This window comes from Olea europaea, chromosome 5, assembly GCF_002742605.1.
Source record: "Olea europaea var. sylvestris chromosome 5, O_europaea_v1, whole genome shotgun sequence".
Classification (NCBI taxonomy): Eukaryota; Viridiplantae; Streptophyta; class Magnoliopsida; order Lamiales; family Oleaceae; genus Olea; species Olea europaea.
Genome location: NC_036241.1, coordinates 2,613,331 through 2,631,007, shown reverse-complemented (window position 1 = coordinate 2,631,007; position 17,677 = coordinate 2,613,331). Strand labels below are relative to the sequence as shown.

General features: G+C 31.6%; 2 protein-coding genes across 2 annotated transcripts; both read right to left on the bottom strand.

Moving 5' to 3' along the window:
* Window positions 1-2,033: 2,033 nt before the first annotated feature.
* On the bottom strand, window positions 2,034-5,028 carry LOC111394406 (agamous-like MADS-box protein AGL12). The gene is made up of 7 exons (XM_023020210.1): window positions 4,668-5,028; window positions 4,070-4,154; window positions 3,262-3,323; window positions 2,978-3,077; window positions 2,837-2,878; window positions 2,614-2,655; window positions 2,034-2,503 (listed from the first exon to the last, which is right to left on the bottom strand). The coding sequence occupies exons 1-7, from the start codon at window positions 4,847-4,849 to the stop codon at window positions 2,381-2,383; spliced, it is 636 nt and encodes a 211-aa protein (XP_022875978.1). The 5' UTR covers window positions 4,850-5,028; the 3' UTR covers window positions 2,034-2,380.
* A 6,789-nt stretch (window positions 5,029-11,817) lies between these two features.
* On the bottom strand, window positions 11,818-15,028 carry LOC111394405 (elongation factor 1-gamma 2-like). The gene is made up of 8 exons (XM_023020209.1): window positions 14,987-15,028; window positions 14,846-14,880; window positions 13,932-14,081; window positions 13,798-13,858; window positions 13,661-13,713; window positions 13,413-13,514; window positions 12,802-13,306; window positions 11,818-12,380 (listed from the first exon to the last, which is right to left on the bottom strand). The coding sequence occupies exons 2-8, from the start codon at window positions 14,852-14,854 to the stop codon at window positions 12,001-12,003; spliced, it is 1,260 nt and encodes a 419-aa protein (XP_022875977.1). The 5' UTR covers window positions 14,855-14,880; window positions 14,987-15,028; the 3' UTR covers window positions 11,818-12,000.
* Window positions 15,029-17,677: the final 2,649 nt, after the last annotated feature.

Genomic DNA, 17,677 nt, shown 5'->3' with positions numbered 1-17,677 from the left:
GGTTCTTGTCAAATTAAATACCCGAACGGGTATCTGAATTGAGAACCGACGGGTACGATTTGGTTCTCGGTTCTAGACCAAGAACCGAAAAACCAAATCTTTCTAATTTTTTTTATATTGAGTAAATCAAATTATTTTAATTTTAATTTTTTCTAAACAAATTAACAATTTCTAAATCCAAATTTTTGGCCCAATAATTTGTTTCATTTCTAATTTTTAAATTTTTGGTCTAATTACCCATTTTATTGTTTCATTTCTTAACCCAACAAAATCCAATCCACTAAATAACCCTAAACACCTACACTAAGTGCATAACGTTGTCTCGACTCTCACACTCACTCTCGCAGCCTCGCTAATATTCCAAAACCTATACAATCGTCGGCCAGCATTGTGACCTCCGTCGACCAAAGCTTTGACTGTAGTGATCATTTGAACAATGTAGTCTACACTAAGTGCATAACGTTGTCTCGACTCTCACGCTCACTCTCGCAGCCTCGCTAATATTCCAAAACCTATGCAATCGTCGGCCGACACTGTGACCTCCGTCGACCAAAGCTTTGACTGTAGTGATCATTTGAACAATGTAGTCTACTAGTTTCTGACATTCCAAAACCATTGAATGTATCATTAGTTGTATTTATATAATGTTGTTATAAATGTTAAAAAATTTAATTATAGTACAGAACCGAACGGAACCGAACCGAACCGAATCCGAACGGTTCCATAATTATATTTGAACCCGACGGTTCCATTTACTAGATACTCGAAATAACTTGTTAATCACAAAAAGTTATGATCATAAGAAACAAATTACATATGACTGAATATTGAATTATCCATGGTCGTAAGTAACAATGAGATATGTATATCGTTATTACGGTTAGTTCATCACGTTGATTCTGCTTATAATCCACCCTTGGTGCTCTTTTAACTATTTTCTTGGCATAGAAGTGGGTCGATAAAACAATGAAAATACACATTTGTCAAACAAAATATGCTGTAGACCATCTAGCAGACTCAGGTTCCCTTGGTGTTAAGCCTCTCAAGCTGCCAATGGATCCTAATTTGACTTCAAGCAAAACTACAGGGGAGCCTCCTGCTGTTCCTTTTATATGTCGTGATGCTGATTAGGCATTTACTCTACCTTCCTATCACAGGACCTGACTTGAACTAGACAGTGCCCAACTGAATTCAGTTCATGGATTTGCCAAGAATTCCACATCTTCAAGATGCAAATAACGTTCTGCACTGTGTGTAAAATGCCCTGGCCAAGGGATTTTTTCCTCTTCTTCTTCATTGACTTTACAAGCCTTATGTGATTCGAGCTGGGTTTCATGTCCTAATTCTAGGAGATCAGTAAAACGTTTCTGCATCTTCCTAGGACAATCCTTAATCTCACGGCGCTAAAATAAACATACCAGTGTTTCTCAGTCATCTACAGAAGCCGAGTACACAGCCATGGCTAACACTTGTTGTGAAATCACTTGAAGTATCTCCTCGTTGATCTCCAGATTCCTCATACTCAACCTGCTGTACTTCACTGCAACAACAAAGCTACCATTTCAAGCTTGTTTGGTCGAGATACACTTGTTTACCTCATGTTTTATAAACTGTTCATAAATTCTCATGTAATTTTTATCTACAAATTACAAGAAATCCACAAAAATTACTCACTTATCCATCATTAATTTCTAATTATTTATAATACGAATAGTTTATAAATACTATCCAATAGTAAAGAGTATATTTATTTCACTAGCACGTTTTGTACTTCTTAAATATTCACATTTGAGTAAACTGTATCTTTAAAACCTTTTCCATTATTTAAAAAAAATAAAATGAAATGCTGATTTATCTATCAATTACTGTAATTAGTTTCGTGATCCTATAATTCTTATGCAAAAAATTACTATGATCCAGTTAAAAGATCGTGATTAAATGACTAAAATAAAAGAAGAATGATTTTTAAGATTGTTTTTTAGCGCGTTATACTCATGTGTCATGCATGTTTATGTCATTAACTCACATATACATACATTAATGAACCTTCACTTTTTATTAAAAAAGTACAAGGTTGTAACTTTAGAATAGCATGACATAAAAAGGTGCATCCATTACATATATCGTTACGAAATATAAGAGTAGATAACAACACTACAATTTCTAGATTTGTTACAACTCCATGACGTCTACAAAGCACACTCTTAACTTAAAATCTAGCAGAATAACTTTAATTGGTCACATCTCCAATAGTAATGATCTCCTAAGTACTGTGCTTAGTGTATGCTAAGCACCTGTGTGCCACCTAAGCATGGTGCTTAGCATAAACTAAGCACAGTGTTTAAGAGATCAAATCTGTATATCGGTATTAAAAAGCGTGTTAGAACCGATATATTTCATTTTGTATGGTTAATGGGCACTGAGTATGAGTCCATAATGGATATTGATCAATATCAGTCAGCATTGATGTCATGGTGTTATTAATCCCATACTGCTCATCTATCTGCAAAATCAAGAAAATTTAATTAATTATCAATAAATTAGTACCTACTAATGAATTACTATTTTTTTGATATTCTTATATTCATATTATCATAATCATATTTGCACTACCTTCTCCTGTAAATGCTCATTTGCTGCTTTCATTATCCCCTCCTTCAATTGAATATCAAGAATATTGGTTCAGAAAAGTAAGAAATAAAAATTGGTAATCACAACAAAAAGTAAATACGTTGGTAGAAACAACAATTGAGAAAGTTATTGTCAGTCACCGCATCACCAGCATGATAAAGTTTAAGTAGTTCTATGTGGAGAAAATTTATATAATTAAGCTCACCTTATTCTTGAGCAACTGGATCTCTTGAGACATGATATCCATCTGTGTAAATTTGTCACGTTACATATTCATTAATTTACTATTTACTTATAAGTTGAATTAGACTAAATTAAATATCTGACATATGTATTTGGTGAATACCTTTGTCAAGCGGATCTGATATACATATACTTCAAGATGTTTCTCAAGATCATTCAATCCATCCAACGTCGTAGTGCCAGCTCCTCCTCCGGATATGTATCTACACAATATTTTTATTATTTTAGTTGGAATTGCACCTTATAATTAATTAAGATATATGTCATGATTAATTCCATGTCATTTGTTAAGTAATACTAGAATTCAAATTCTAGCTTTTATTTTTTAAATATCTTCAAATTAATTAGGATATTGAGAGTGAAAAATTACCAAAAAAATTTAATTACCTCAGCCCTTTCTGAAGCACATCAATCTCATGCTTCAGCGTGTTAATCTCCTCCTTTAGATCCTAGAGGAAATTATAAAGTTTATGATTAATTTAGATATAATCAATGAATAATTAAATATTCTTTCCAATTTTTTATATTTTTTAACATCATGCTTCTTAGGTAAGTTTAATTTCAAGGATTATCCTTTTTATATTTTACTATATTGTGTTGTAATTAATGATAATTTTATTTTGAAACTATTTACTAGTACTTTGCTCTTTTCTCCTTGATACTCAAAATTGTGTAAAAGAAGATAGAACATGTTATTTTAGTACATGTATGATACACATTACTAATTGAATAGTAAATAAATAAAACGAATCAATATCAGTTGAGAATATGTAACACTATCGTGTTGCATTTTGTTTAATTTTTAATTAGAAACCATACTAATCACTTTATAATTATTTAACCCATAGATTCCAACATTAAAATATGTTTCTTTTGATTTGAGCATAGAACAATGTGTGACTTATTTTTCATTTGTGTATTGTCTATGCTAAGTTTCTAAAGAATTGATTACATTTAGCGAAGTGCTCTTTTAGACAGAATAGATTATCCCATGCACTTCGCGTAATTAAATATTTCGATTGCCATGATGAATTTTTTGACTAATAGGATCATGATTTTGACAAATTCGTTCAACCTATCGTTTAAATAAATAAATTTTTATCATTATCAATTATGAAATTATGTATGCATCAAGTATTAGACGTAAAATAACTTGTTAACCATTTAAACTTTAAGACGAACAAGCTCAACATACCATAATTTGCTTATCTCTATGCTGTTGAGTTTGAATTCCTGACAAGCTACCCTTCATGTACCTCTCAATCAAACCCTGCATGCTTCTTCCATTTTCAAATACAAAAACACAAAAAAAAATGAGTCCTAGCTAGCTTACAAATCATAAAACTACATGTCTCGACTTGTTACATGCACAAACAATATTCCATAGCCATGAGTGTATGTTGTGTGGATGCATATCAACTAGATAGGAATGTTGATACAACGATAAAAGCACACACTTGCAAAATGCACGAGTTCTTACATATTTCATCTAACAGCTAAATATGTAATATGTTTATTTCCTTAAATTTATAGTTAAAAATACACTTATCACTTGCAGAATGAATTCATTATGTATTTATCGAAAATCCGATATGTACAGAAATTTTATAAATTGAGTAGCTACATGATCTGAACACATATATATATGCTCTAAGAACGAATTCATTTTTTTATCATAATTTTTAGAAATTGGATAGCTACCAGTTTTGAACTTAGAATCTATGTCTACTTTGATATTTAACTACCTCATAGTTAAAGATCAGAGAGAGAGAGAGAGAGAGAGAGAGGAGAACCCTTTAGTAGCCAGTTCATAGAGCTTCCCATGTGAGGAGAAAATGAAAACTCCAATTTCAGCATCACATAGCACAGAGAGCTCCTTAGCCTTCTTAAGAAGCCCTGCTCGGCGCTTGCAGAAGGTCACCTGCCGGTGCACTGGATTTTCAATTCTTTTAATTTGAATCTTTCCACGAGCCATAAATATGAGCTTGATCTTTTCTACTTATTTTCAACTTTCTACTAAATTTTGAGTAACTTTCTACTTATTTTGCAGACAACCTCCCACTAGTTTGAACTAGCTTCAAGGTTGCTGCACTCTCTCTTCACTACCTTCTCAAAAAGTTTTCCTTAAAACTCACACACTTGTCCTAGGATAGATCAAACCTTATATACATACATTTTTTGATTCTTTTTCCCATAAAGAAACCATTTGTGCTTATGATGCCACCTTTACACTATCAATAAGCGATATTTTATGATCAAATAAGAACATGCCACGTAAGGTGACGGATTGTGTTACCTAAAGATAACACATGGCTTCGCTAAGTCAAAAAGACAATTATATACCCTCAAATGACGAGACGTGTTGGGGCATTATTTGTGGGAGGTGTACGTAACATGACTTGTTGTATTTGGTCAAGTGGGAATTAAAATCAAATTTTTAGTAGATTTTGATAAAGATCGATGAAATGTGTGATTGAAAAGTTTTGTCCCATGAAATATATGTTTGAACGAAAATTTTGATTTCAATCCCCCACAAAACAGAGGCATAGAATTATAGCACCTGTTTAATGAGAATTAAAATTAGATTTTTTAGTAGATTTTAATAAAAATTGATGAAATGTGTGTGGTTAAAAAATTGTGAGACCCTAAAACATATTGTTAAAATTAATTGTTAATTTTAATTTAAATTATAATCCCTATAAAATAGGTTCATAGTATCCAAAGTGACCATTCACAATGAAGGAGAAGTTTTAGTGTAGGACAGTCAAGAATCTAGGCAGCATGCAATTGGATTGCATGTGCATCCCAATTGATCTATAGATTAATTGAACCAATGAGCCGCCCATGTTGGGCTGCCTTTTTTATTTTTTTTTTGGCATGATCACTTTTTTTCCTCGTCCTATGACCTTCGTGTGTTTTTTTCTAGTGTGTTTCGTGGAGTAGGATCTGTCACTTTTCACTCCAAGTACTAAAGGACTTCATATTTTAATCCTCGACGGATTTTCATCACTATAAGATGTATATAATGTTTAAGATCCACGTACGTACTATCAAAACTAAAATCCGTACTAAATACAATGTGCATATATTTATTATGTATGTAATATTAAGTTACCATTTGATTTGGATTGAAATCAAATTATAATTTTAAGCTTAAGTTGTGTAAAATTAGTTTTAACTATACATTTTATCAAATTTTGTTAACATCTATTAAAATTTAATTTTAGTCTACACCAAATAGGGGCTATGTAGGATTAGAAAATATAACAAATAAAATTTAAGTTTTTATGATCCGTTCAATCTCTCCCTCCATACTATTAAGGGATAAATCACATATTAATAAAGATGCAAACTTTAAACAATATATAAGTGCAAAGGCTAGAGCTTGAGCCAGTCTTTTTAATAAGGTTCATCTATAGCACCGCAATCTTATTTATCGTGCTTATCATGTGTATCTGGATTAATTTCCTTAATGCTATATTTACTACTTAATTTTAATATAATTATTTTTGTCTTGACTAACTATACAGTGGAATGTGTTAATTGGGACGCTTAGACGATCGACGTACTTTTTAATTTAAGTTTAATGTGCTTATTACTAAATATTATACAATAAATGTATTTCCTTATGTGCGATCTTATTTTAGAATTTGTACATAGATATCGAATAAGAATAATCTTTTTCCCAATCAATTTATATTTCATAAATGTAATTCAAATATTATGATTAGACCACATAATGGAAATTTAACAAATCAATGTGACCAATTTAAGTCGTAAATAAGTTCATAAGAATAAATTCGGGGTCTAATAGTTAACTAATGAAAATCATACCTAATAAAACGTCCTATGTTTAGTGGTCAAGGTTTTTACCTTATTTAGTTGTTACACCTCCTTATTATTAGGTGACTTTTTCCAATATCAAAGATGTACCTACTTCTTCACTTTCTGCATCGAATGCTGCTCCATGAATTAAGGTTGGAATTATAATTTATTTTGGTTTCATTCTAAAGTTTAATGACATAATTATGCCTGCTGTATATTCTTTGTTTAATTGTTTGAATATGGGCCTATTATAGCATTTGATTCACACACGTACATACACGAGTTTTCCCTTCGAATTATTTTATTTTAGTGATAAGAGGGACGAAAATTATTCATTTCATGTTAAAAGTTCAAGATTAATTTTCTCTAAATCGAATAGTTATATTTCACAGATTATAACTATTAGATCAAGTGGAAGTTTTACGATCAAAATAGATGACTGGAATTTGTGTCATTAATCCTTTTCAACAGTAGCAAATGTATGAATTGTTATTTAATGAGTTACTTATAGAAATGAGATTGTTATGAATAAATAATTTATCAAAAGTTAACTGTCGATAAAATGCATTCACTAGTTAATAAAAAATGCCCTTTGAATTCACTTATTATTATTATTATTCTTATTATTTTTTATGAGCTTCAAATATTTATACAGTAAGACACTTTAGACCTAGAATTATAAATGGTTCGACAATAATCATATGGAAATGGGAGTTTGACATAGCACACGGTTTTACTTTATATCCCTAAACATCCATAAAGTATAATTTACTGCAAAACAATACAAGCTTTACATTTTTATTTAAGTGTCCTCAAAAATTGAAATTAGAAACCAAACGCTCATCTTGAGGGCTATTTACTGTGCACTTCCTTTCTGGGGACATAAATTATGTGTTGATATTTCTTTCCAGCTAAGTAATACTTATAAATAAATTAAAATTTGAATATGTTGAAATTCCTAAATAAAATGGTAATGACTTAGAGTTCTTGGCACGTTGATCTCATTGGCGGTTAGGAACATCTCCACCTACCATCTAATAAGTAATATGTTAAGAATTTCAAGTAACTAAACCTTCCATCATTTTCATGCACATGTTTCATCGTTAAATGTATGAATGTGTTATCTAAATTTGTTATTAAGTAAACTTAATATTTAATTATTACATTTTATGTCATTAATACTTCTCATGACGTATTCATGCACATCACTGGATCCATGAGCATACATGAAATTTCAAGAAAAATAAAAAGTTTCTAAATGTCAATGAGTCAATGAATGTTTTCAAAAATATGTATCCTGAATGTTTTGTTACGAGGTGTATGTCTATGCCATTGAATGTGTGAGTGGGAAATTGAGCGTGGGTGACTGCTTGTGGTGACATAGACTTAGTATTATCAGATTTAGATGATAAATTAGTTTTTTTAATTAAAGTTAAACTTCGATTTAATTGTTCTATATTTTGTTGACTACAAATTATTCGAAAATAATACGTCATTGGTATTTATTATGTCAAAGAAAAATTTATTCGTTTTCCGCATTTATGATTTTAAAAAAAGAACGAAGTGATAATACTTTCAGATCTAAATATCTAGATTTTGGGGGTGTTACACCTTTTAAAATGATACCTCGAGTTTTAGACCTTGTTTGCCTATTATTATTTTAATTTTTTTAAGTCATTTTCAATCATATAATTTTATAATAAAATATTTTTTACGTAAAGCAAAAAAATATTCTTACTTTTTAACTACACATTTTCTAAAAATTCACCATTCCAAAATTCATTTTCATTGAATTGAATAGTGGCAGACAAACGGGATTATTCTTGCTGTTACTTTCTATATAATTTTCTTACTAATTAATGATTGAATGGGGGACATTAATTCTACTAGATTACAGATATTGTTTCTGCGTATACATCAGGCAGAATTGAAGGTTTAAAGTTATAATTGATAAACAAATGAAAAAAGGAAAAGGTCGCACAGCTTCCCCCACTCTCATCTTTAATTAAACCTGAAAGCAGCCCCTGGGGCATACGCTAGTGGTGCAAAGGATAGGAGTGATCTTATCTAACGCTATGTTGCAGCCGCAGTATGGGGGTTCCATTTCTAAAACATGGAATTGGACTTCTTGTAGGCGCAGTGTATAATCAGCTCTTGTTCTCTGGTCTGCTGGGACACATCCCACGATTTACCTCCTTCACAAAGCTCTAGAGATGGGACGGTGGGGACCCTCAAGATTGGGGTTCAACCTTTTTTTTTTAATTAAACCTGAAAGCAAGAATCTTGTCAAATCATACATATGTGTGCAATAGCAAAACCTATTTAGATATATATGCATCTCCACCAATATATAAAATAAATATTTGGGGGTGGGAGCGTGCTCTCTTTGATTTAGATAAAAGAGGGTTCCAGTATCATTATATAAAATTCTTCACCTTTCGAATATTGAACGGTATTGTAAACAATATTTAAGATCAATAAAATGTCGACCAAATTAACAAGAGTAATTAAACCACTTAATATGCTGGTTATTATTTTTGTGTAAAATTGATAAGAAATTTTATCATTAACGTACTTCAAAAAGATAATGAATGGTTTGATGGTACCAATGTTTGAATCTAAATTCTAATTTGACCTTTAGACGAATCGAATTGTTTGTTTAAGCTCGCTAAATTTTGATACCATATAAGAGGAATAGTTCAAATTTATATCCCAAACCATTTAAACTAATATACTTAATTATTGACCCACCTACCACCCTTCACTCTGTAAAACTTTAAATCTTGATCATAGGTTGCATGAAGAATTCCCAGAATCCCTACCCTTTGCTTATAAGAATATTGCAATTCACTTTAAAAAAATAATAATAAAATAAAAAAAAATTGCAATTCACTTTATGCCAAAAAGATTCCTTTTAAATAAAAATTTTAAAGGTTAGTGGGTAACTGGTGTGGAGTTGGGAGTGTTGAACAAAAAGCATAATACTTATATTCAAAAGTATTATGTCAACAACACAAGTTGCATATATCTAGTTTTAACCAATCCATTGATGTGAATTTCACTATTTAAAAAAGATTATTCCTTTTTTGTCTAATATATATATATATATATATATATAAGTTATTTTCAATTTTGATCAATAAAAAATATTATTTTAAACTTACTTATTCACTTATAAGTAAACTTTATAGTTAGCCAAAAAGCTTAGGATGTCTTAATCAATTCGAATGGGAGTCCATTATTGCGTTGGAAAGTTATCAAATTTACTAATGCCTTAATCTTCAAATTTACTTATGCAAATTTGATGCCTGGAGGTATTGCCACCACAAATGAAGATAGATTCCCCAAGTAATATTCTTCCTTTTGCTTTAACATGGTGTCTAATCATGATTGACATCCCAATTTTTAAGAACACACAATTAACCATTTGTCTTGTACTAATATTAATATCAATATCGTTATCAAATTTACTAATGCCTTAATCTTCAAATTTACTTATGCAAATTTGATGCCTGGAGGTATTGCCACCACAAATGAAGATAGATTCCCCAAGTAATATTCTTCCTTTTGCTTTAACATGGTGTCTAATCATGATTGACATCCCAATTTTTAAGAACACACAATTAACCATTTGTCTTGTACTAATATTAATATCAATATCGACTCCATATTTTATTATTAAATCGTTTAAATACCATACCGTAAACTTTCACAATTAGGGTATTTTTCCTTCAATGATTGTAATACCAAGTATTTAATTAAAAAAAAAAAAAAGTCTTATCGATTATGGTGTGGATGACAATTATGATCAATGTAAATGGCTATTTCGACAAGTCTTTCATCATACTATTTGATGGGTTACATTTTATTGTTATTGGAAATAGCTTATTTATTTTAAAAATAGCTTTTTACTTGAGAAAAATGACTTTGATTTACCTTTATTCCTCAGTGGTTAAATGTTCCCCCTTTTTATTTGTGTAAAAGATTCATCAATCTACCCATAATGAATATAGTTCCTTGCATGTTTGGTAAGGATGCTTATATAGGAACATTGTAATGTTCTTTTTTTTGCGTAACAAATCCCATATTACCCCCAGAATGCGCAGGCTGGTAGAACTGATTATGTATGAAAGCTATGCACCAAGATAAAGATCGCTCAGAGATGTTGCAAAAGTCAAAATTAGTAATTAAGACATGTTCGTTTTCATAAAATTTATTATTATTATTATTATTATTATTATTATTATTATTATTATTATTATTATTATTATTATTATTATATCTAACATGTATAGTCACGCGAGTCTCTCTCGCAAGTATATAATCCAAAATCGATTTTCCCTGATCTCCAAAATACCAAGATCGATCTTCCAAACAAAATCTTACCGATTGGCACTTCAAAGAATTTGAGCTAGCAATTAAGGATATGCTACCAACTAAGAATTAAAATGACTTGTTATATGATGGAGTAGTTTTATTTCTAGCGATCGTAAATAAGTCATCTACATGATTCCGTTAAATGTGCATATAACACATCATTGTTCTTATTTTCTGGATCTAGACATTTAATAAGACATATACAATAATATCAAGATCAAGTGTCTAACTTTATATATAGATTGAATATGATATGGTATTTTTTTCACATAGGGAATTGTATCTCACTATACTCGATCCATCAAGTATACAATTTGCAACATTTTCTATGATAATGGAGACTTGGATTACTAACTCAAATTATATTCGCGAATAATTATTTAAGATGTCATTTACAATATACTACTGCAAGGGTACCAAACTTACTCTCTCACTTGTCAGTTTGAGTAAATGTGATGCATCATAAATAACTATCCTTCCAAGATGCTTATCAAAAAGTTTAGTTGATAATCTCTTAATGAATGAGTTTACAAGATTATATAGTCATGCAATCATTCTAGAATAATATTATTCATCGTCCTACGCGACACATGTGACAATTTGTTAATTGGTGCATTAATCAAATTGTATTTGGTTTCTCCGTCCAAATCCACGATGTATAAACATTTCAGTTCCATTTTAATATTTTATCATCTCCATAATCTACTATAGTATCGAAATGTGGGTATTAAGTCTTTAATCCAACACAATACCAATAAAAGCATAAGTAGAATAAAATCAAGGCAAATACATAGCACGTCAACATGCAGACAAACTGTTGGCACGAGTTGAACTTAGATACACCTAGTATTCACGAAGGCAAAATTAAGGTAGGCCGAAACCTCAAACTACAAGGAACATGTTGGGATGTAAGCTATTGTCTCATCACTTAAAGCACTTGGCATCCAACAGAGCCTCGCCCTCAAAAGGCTCGGCATCTTCAATCATTTGGCTAACACGCTCCTTTTGAGCTTCATCCTTGACATCCACCTTGGTCCACTCGAAAAGCTCCATGTCATAACATTCATCGAGAACAAACTGAGGAATTTCTTTCCCACGGAAAAGCCACAGTCCCTTCACCTTGAAAGGGGGTTCAGAACCAATCACTAACATTTTCCCAAATGCATATTTGCGTGCCAGATCCATTCGCTGCAGAAATCCACTCACCTTGTTCAAAGTCACAAATGAGACAGTGTTTTCATCATTGTACTTGTAGTTGCAGAACCACAGAGAGTATCCCTGGGGATCGTACATGTCCCAAAATCCTGGAAAGTTGAGGAAACCATAGCATATCATAAGCCAACACAAAAAGAATTTACTCATTCTCATAATGAATCCAAACAAGACAAACATGCCTGGGAATTTTACATAATCTAAAACGTTAAAACTCTTAAATCATTTGAGTTATCTTAGCAGCAATTCTAGAAATTTTCCCTTATATTATGTCTTAAGAAAATAATTTAAGGTTATCATTCAATCACCAATTCCTTTCCATAAATGACCTTTTGCCAAAATTGTTTATCATGTTGGTAATCAGAAACTAAAATAATTCTCAATGTTAGCCAATATGATACTTCTGACACAATGTCAAGGGCGAAAGTAAGTAAAAGAGTAAAATCAAGTGAACATCCAAAGTTAGATAAATTTAGAATCTTCCTGCAAAAGCAGTGTGAGAGAAATAATTACCTTTAATGGCAACCTCACGAAAGTTGGTCTTAGTGTTGGAATAAAGTCTCTTCCATTCGTCCAATATCATCTTACTTGGAGGCAAAAGATCCAAAGGATTCTTTGCTTTTGGCTTAGGTGATTCTTCCTCTTCTACTTCTTTAGGCTTCACTTCTTCCTTCTTAGCCTCTTTCTTCGGTTCATCCTTTGGATTGGGTTTTGCAGGTTCTTTTGCCTGCACAGGCTTCTTGGATGCAACAGGCGGAATAGAGTCCGCTTGCTTTACATCACCGAAAAATTTGTGAAATTTTGGCTGATTAACCATGGTCCAGAAGTATCTCTCGACATGTGGGAATTCCGAGGTAAAGCTCTTTGTCATAATTTGAAAGAATCCATAACTAAGGTTGCATGTCATAATAATGTCAGCCAGAGAGACCCCGTGTCCAACCAAATAAGTGTTAGAGGCAAGATGGGTATTCAAAGCTCCAAGAGCTCTCTTCAATGAAGAAATTGCAGCCTCCTCAGCCTTTAAAAAACAATAAAAGAAAATGAGCAAGTAATAATCATTATGATTTCAGGAGGTTAAGAATAGCAAACATGTACTTGTTAATGACATGGAAAGACTGACATACCAGAGGAAGATATTGAGCGATACCAATTCGTGAAAGATACCAACGCTCTATATTCACTTCGATCTCTGTAGTAGCAAAGTCAATCCATTGTTCAATGCGGCCCTATCAAAACCAATGAATCAATGCAATAGGACAAGATAATATAGTTCATCACAAGGATATAGATTCAAAGGCAATCGTAGATGTCATTGAAACAATAAACCATGTATTTGTCTGTTCCATTAAAAACTAAAGCCTTAATGACTTACATAATCATACAAGGAGGTGCCATACAAGGGGTTCTCAGGCTGCAACTTTGTTACTGTCCAAATTAAGAAATAACATGTCAAAAGAAACACTGACATAGAGTCAAGACATCAAACGTAGAATGACAGAATACTCTCACCATAGCGTGCAATAGCATTACTTTCAAATATTGGGCCATCAGGGGTTTCAAGAACAGGAACCTACAGCAAGAAAATTAGAAGATCAGGAAAAGAAGTGAAATGGTCAATTTTAATACACAATATTATCATATACCTTTCCTATAGGATTCATCTTGAGAAACTCAGGAGTCTGATTTGATACACCCATCTCAAAACTTTTTGCCAGTTCAATTTTAACACCACTATATTCCGCTGCAATGCGAGACTTAAAGCCTCTATAGTGTGTACTAATGGCATGTAAAGTCTGAATAGAAGAGCAGACAATTTGAAATTGAATAAAACCATAAAAGGATATATTTTAATGTCCTGATATGCACCAAAGGAAAATGCATTCCATAAACAAAACCAGTCCGATATTTCACAAGAATTGTGACAATAAACAAAAGAATTTGGCATTTAAAAGTCTTAGCCACGTGATAGTAACTACAATATGTCATTGAACGAGATGAAATCAAATCACATGCCATAAATAGAGGCTATGTGCTAAGACGCTCGAACAACATTAAAAACAGAAGAGCGAACAAAAATGTTCTGTTGGTGTAAAAAGAATGAAATGGATAGAAAGATCCAAGATTTCATCGCAAGGATTTTAAAAGTCAAGTCGGTTATGTACAAGAAATTTAACCAACATAAAAAAGACAAGATTGAACTTTTAAAATGGTACTCCAAGTCTTGATATGGTATCAGAGCTCAATATGCTCAAATGAGACATTCGGTCAATGTAAAGCTCAAATCTTGGGAGGGAAATTTCTGGAAATTTTAAGATGGAACCAAAAGTCTCAATAAACAATCTACAGTGCACCCATATTATAGCTTATTTCTATACCTCAATCACAAATATCCTGATAAATCTTTTAACATGATAAATCAATAAGTATTGAAACTTCAATTGAAATTATAAATCTGCACCACCAATTAAACCAACATAATCATACCCAGATACAGAAATTAGCAAAAGACTAAATCTAGAAACGAATCAATTACCAAAAAAAAAAAAAATGCACTTACCAGAGCCATGGCTTCACTGCAACTATTTGTTCAGTCTTTAACAAATAGAGAAAAATTCAACACGTGAGAAAATCGTAAACAAAACCCTTAAAAATTTGAAGGAAAAAAGGGATCACCGGATCAGATGGATAAAGAATTTACCCTTGGAAAGAGAAGAAGCTGTGTACTAGAATGGAGTTAGAGGAGTAAATATAACCAATAATCACTGAACTTTACACTTAGTTACTATTTGCTCACTCATCTTTCACAGATTACTGAATGCTCACTCATCTTTTCATATAATTACTCATTCACCACTCGTCTCTTCAAATAATTGGACGACTTTTACGAAAAATTTTCGACAACTTTCGACCACAAAGAATGTCGAATTTTGATACCGTTAGAAAGCCTATGATGTCCTCTTCAATTACCACCCAAAATCTCATTATAAATCCAAGGGATTCGATTGGAAAATTGCCTTAAAAGTTGTCCAAAAATTCTGAAAATCTGCAGAGATTTTCAGATTTTTGGGGCAACATTTAGGGCAATTTATTGACAACTTTCAACCATCAAAACTATCGAATTTTGATACCATTGGAAAGCCCACAATGTCCTCTTCAATTACCATCCAAAATTTTCCCATAACTCCAAAGGATTCGATCGGAATAAACCCACAAAATCAGCATCTCGAAAAAGCGAAAATCTGGACAAAGTTCGGGATGCTGACTTTGTGGGTTTATTCCGACCGAATTCTTTGGAGTTATTGGAAAATTTTGGGTGGTAATTGAAGAGGACATTGTAGGCTTTCCAATGGTATCAAAATTAGATAGTTTTGATGGTCGAAAGTTGCCGAAAAGTTGCCTTAAAAGTCGCCCAAAAAATCTGAAAACCTGGGCAGATTTTCAGAATTTTTGGGCGACTTTTAAGGCAATTTTTCGATCGAATCCCTTGGAGTTATAATGAGATTTTGGGTGGTAATTGAAGAGAACATCGTGGGCTTTCCAACGGTATCAAAATTCGACATTCTTTGCGGTTGAAAGTTGTCGAAAAGTTGCCGCAAAAGTCGTCCAATTATTTGAAGAGACGAGTGGTGAATGAGTAATTATATGAAAAGATGAGTGAGCATTCAGTAACATGTGAAAAATGAGTGAGCAAGTAGTAACCAAGTGTAAAGTTCAGTGATTATTGGTTAAATTTACTCGGAGTTAGAGAGTGAGCAAACGTGCGCGGTGCAGAGTAGAAAAATGCTACTCAAACAGAGAAAAAAATAGGGTGACGTGACAGCACCATGATTGAGTGTTTTGTGTTTTATTTTTCAACTTCCAGTGAAAATCTGTCAAAATGTAGTCTGGAAAAAAAATTCAATTTGGCCATGAAAAAAAAAAAAAAATAGGGTGACGTGACAACACACATGATTGAGTGTTTTCATATTTTAATTTTCAACTTCCAGTGAAATCTGTCAAAATGTTGTCTGGGAAAAAAATCAGTGTGATCATGTAGCATAATTGAATGAACAATAACACTGCTGATACACGGAATTGTTGAATGAAATATGCTCATCGTTTTTCCTTTGTGCTTTGATAAGGAAGGGTGATTTAGGGGTTCAAAACAACTACTGGATTTGTCCCCCTTTGATATTCACTATATAAAGCTTTCTTTGAAAAAATAAATTTTGAAATAATGATTTTTTTTTCTGAAAATATGTGATTAAAAAAATTAGAGACAATTTTTTATTTTACATGCAAAATATTTTATTATAAAAATATGTGATTAAAAATGACAGTTTTTTTTAATGATAGACAAACATGGTCTGATAGCATTTTTAGGATGCTTTTTAAATAAATTGTTGAAATCAAATATTAATTAAATTTTATTTATGAAATAATTAATTAACATATATTTTATTAATTAAATATATTAAAATCATAATTCTATACTATTTGATCACAAATTATTTGTCGATCACGAATCAAATAATTATAAAGATCAAAGTTTATTTATTGTTCACAAATCAAAGAATTTATAGGTCGGAATTAATTTGTTGTTCCCAAATTACAATTTTTTTACGACGACTCAAATTTTTAGATCATATATTATTTATTGATTTCAATTAATTGATCGCATATTATTTATTGATAATAAAATATCAAATTTATTGGTCAAAAACACCATTAATCCCACCCAACCCTAATCTACCATGGCACAACCAACATCACCACAACCTCATGAGCATCCAGAGGCGAGCCCAGGGATCGAGTTCAGTTAGAGCAAACTACGATCGTTGAAAGCTTAGCCCAGGGATCGAGTTCAGTTAGAGCGAACTACGATCGTTGAAAGCTTACTATCAACAGCCAACATCGTGATAGCGAGGTTGTTTATTAATATTTGACTAAATAATATTTAAAAAATCGTATGAACTAGAACTGGAAGAACGAGATACACCATTAGAACTAGAATTAGGTACAAACTTTCATTTTAGATGAAAAAATCGTTCCATGATCTGTAAAATACCCTATTTATTTTTCAATTAAATATGCAATATATATTAACAAGATGTCAATACTCAGTTTAAAGTTAATTAAACAAGTATTATTATATTAACAAAATTGAAATTATTTATGTGCTTATATCAATTTTATGTGCTTATGATTCCATTTTTTCGCAATTGATTTTTTGTGAACGAAAAGTGGAACATTTTATTAATTAAATAAGTTTTGTTAAAAGATTTCTTATGACACTAAGATCGATTTTTTTACAATTCATCCACCATTAATTGACCGAACTCTTAAAATCAATTAATTAGGGGGGGGAGGGGGGGAATTAAAAGAAAAGAAAAAAAAATCAAGAAGAGGG

What these genes read in the sequence shown, in the direction of transcription:
- LOC111394406 (XM_023020210.1), bottom strand. Translation starts at nt 4,849, where the DNA reads ATGGCTCGTGGAAAGATTCAAATTAAAAGAATTGAAAATCCAGTGCAC. An exon ending in TATGAACTGGCTACTAAAGG is followed by an intron (nt 4,155 to 4,667) that starts GTTCTCCTCTCT and finishes TGAAAATGGAAG; the next exon opens with AAGCATGCAGGGTTTGATTG. An exon ending in ATCAGATCCGCTTGACAAAG is followed by an intron (nt 2,879 to 2,977) that starts GTATTCACCAAA and finishes AAATTTACACAG; the next exon opens with ATGGATATCATGTCTCAAGA.
- LOC111394405 (XM_023020209.1), bottom strand. An exon ending in TCGCTCAATATCTTCCTCTG is followed by an intron (nt 13,307 to 13,412) that starts GTATGTCAGTCT and finishes TGTTTTTTAAAG; the next exon opens with GCTGAGGAGGCTGCAATTTC. An exon ending in TCGTGAGGTTGCCATTAAAG is followed by an intron (nt 12,381 to 12,801) that starts GTAATTATTTCT and finishes TCAACTTTCCAG; the next exon opens with GATTTTGGGACATGTACGAT.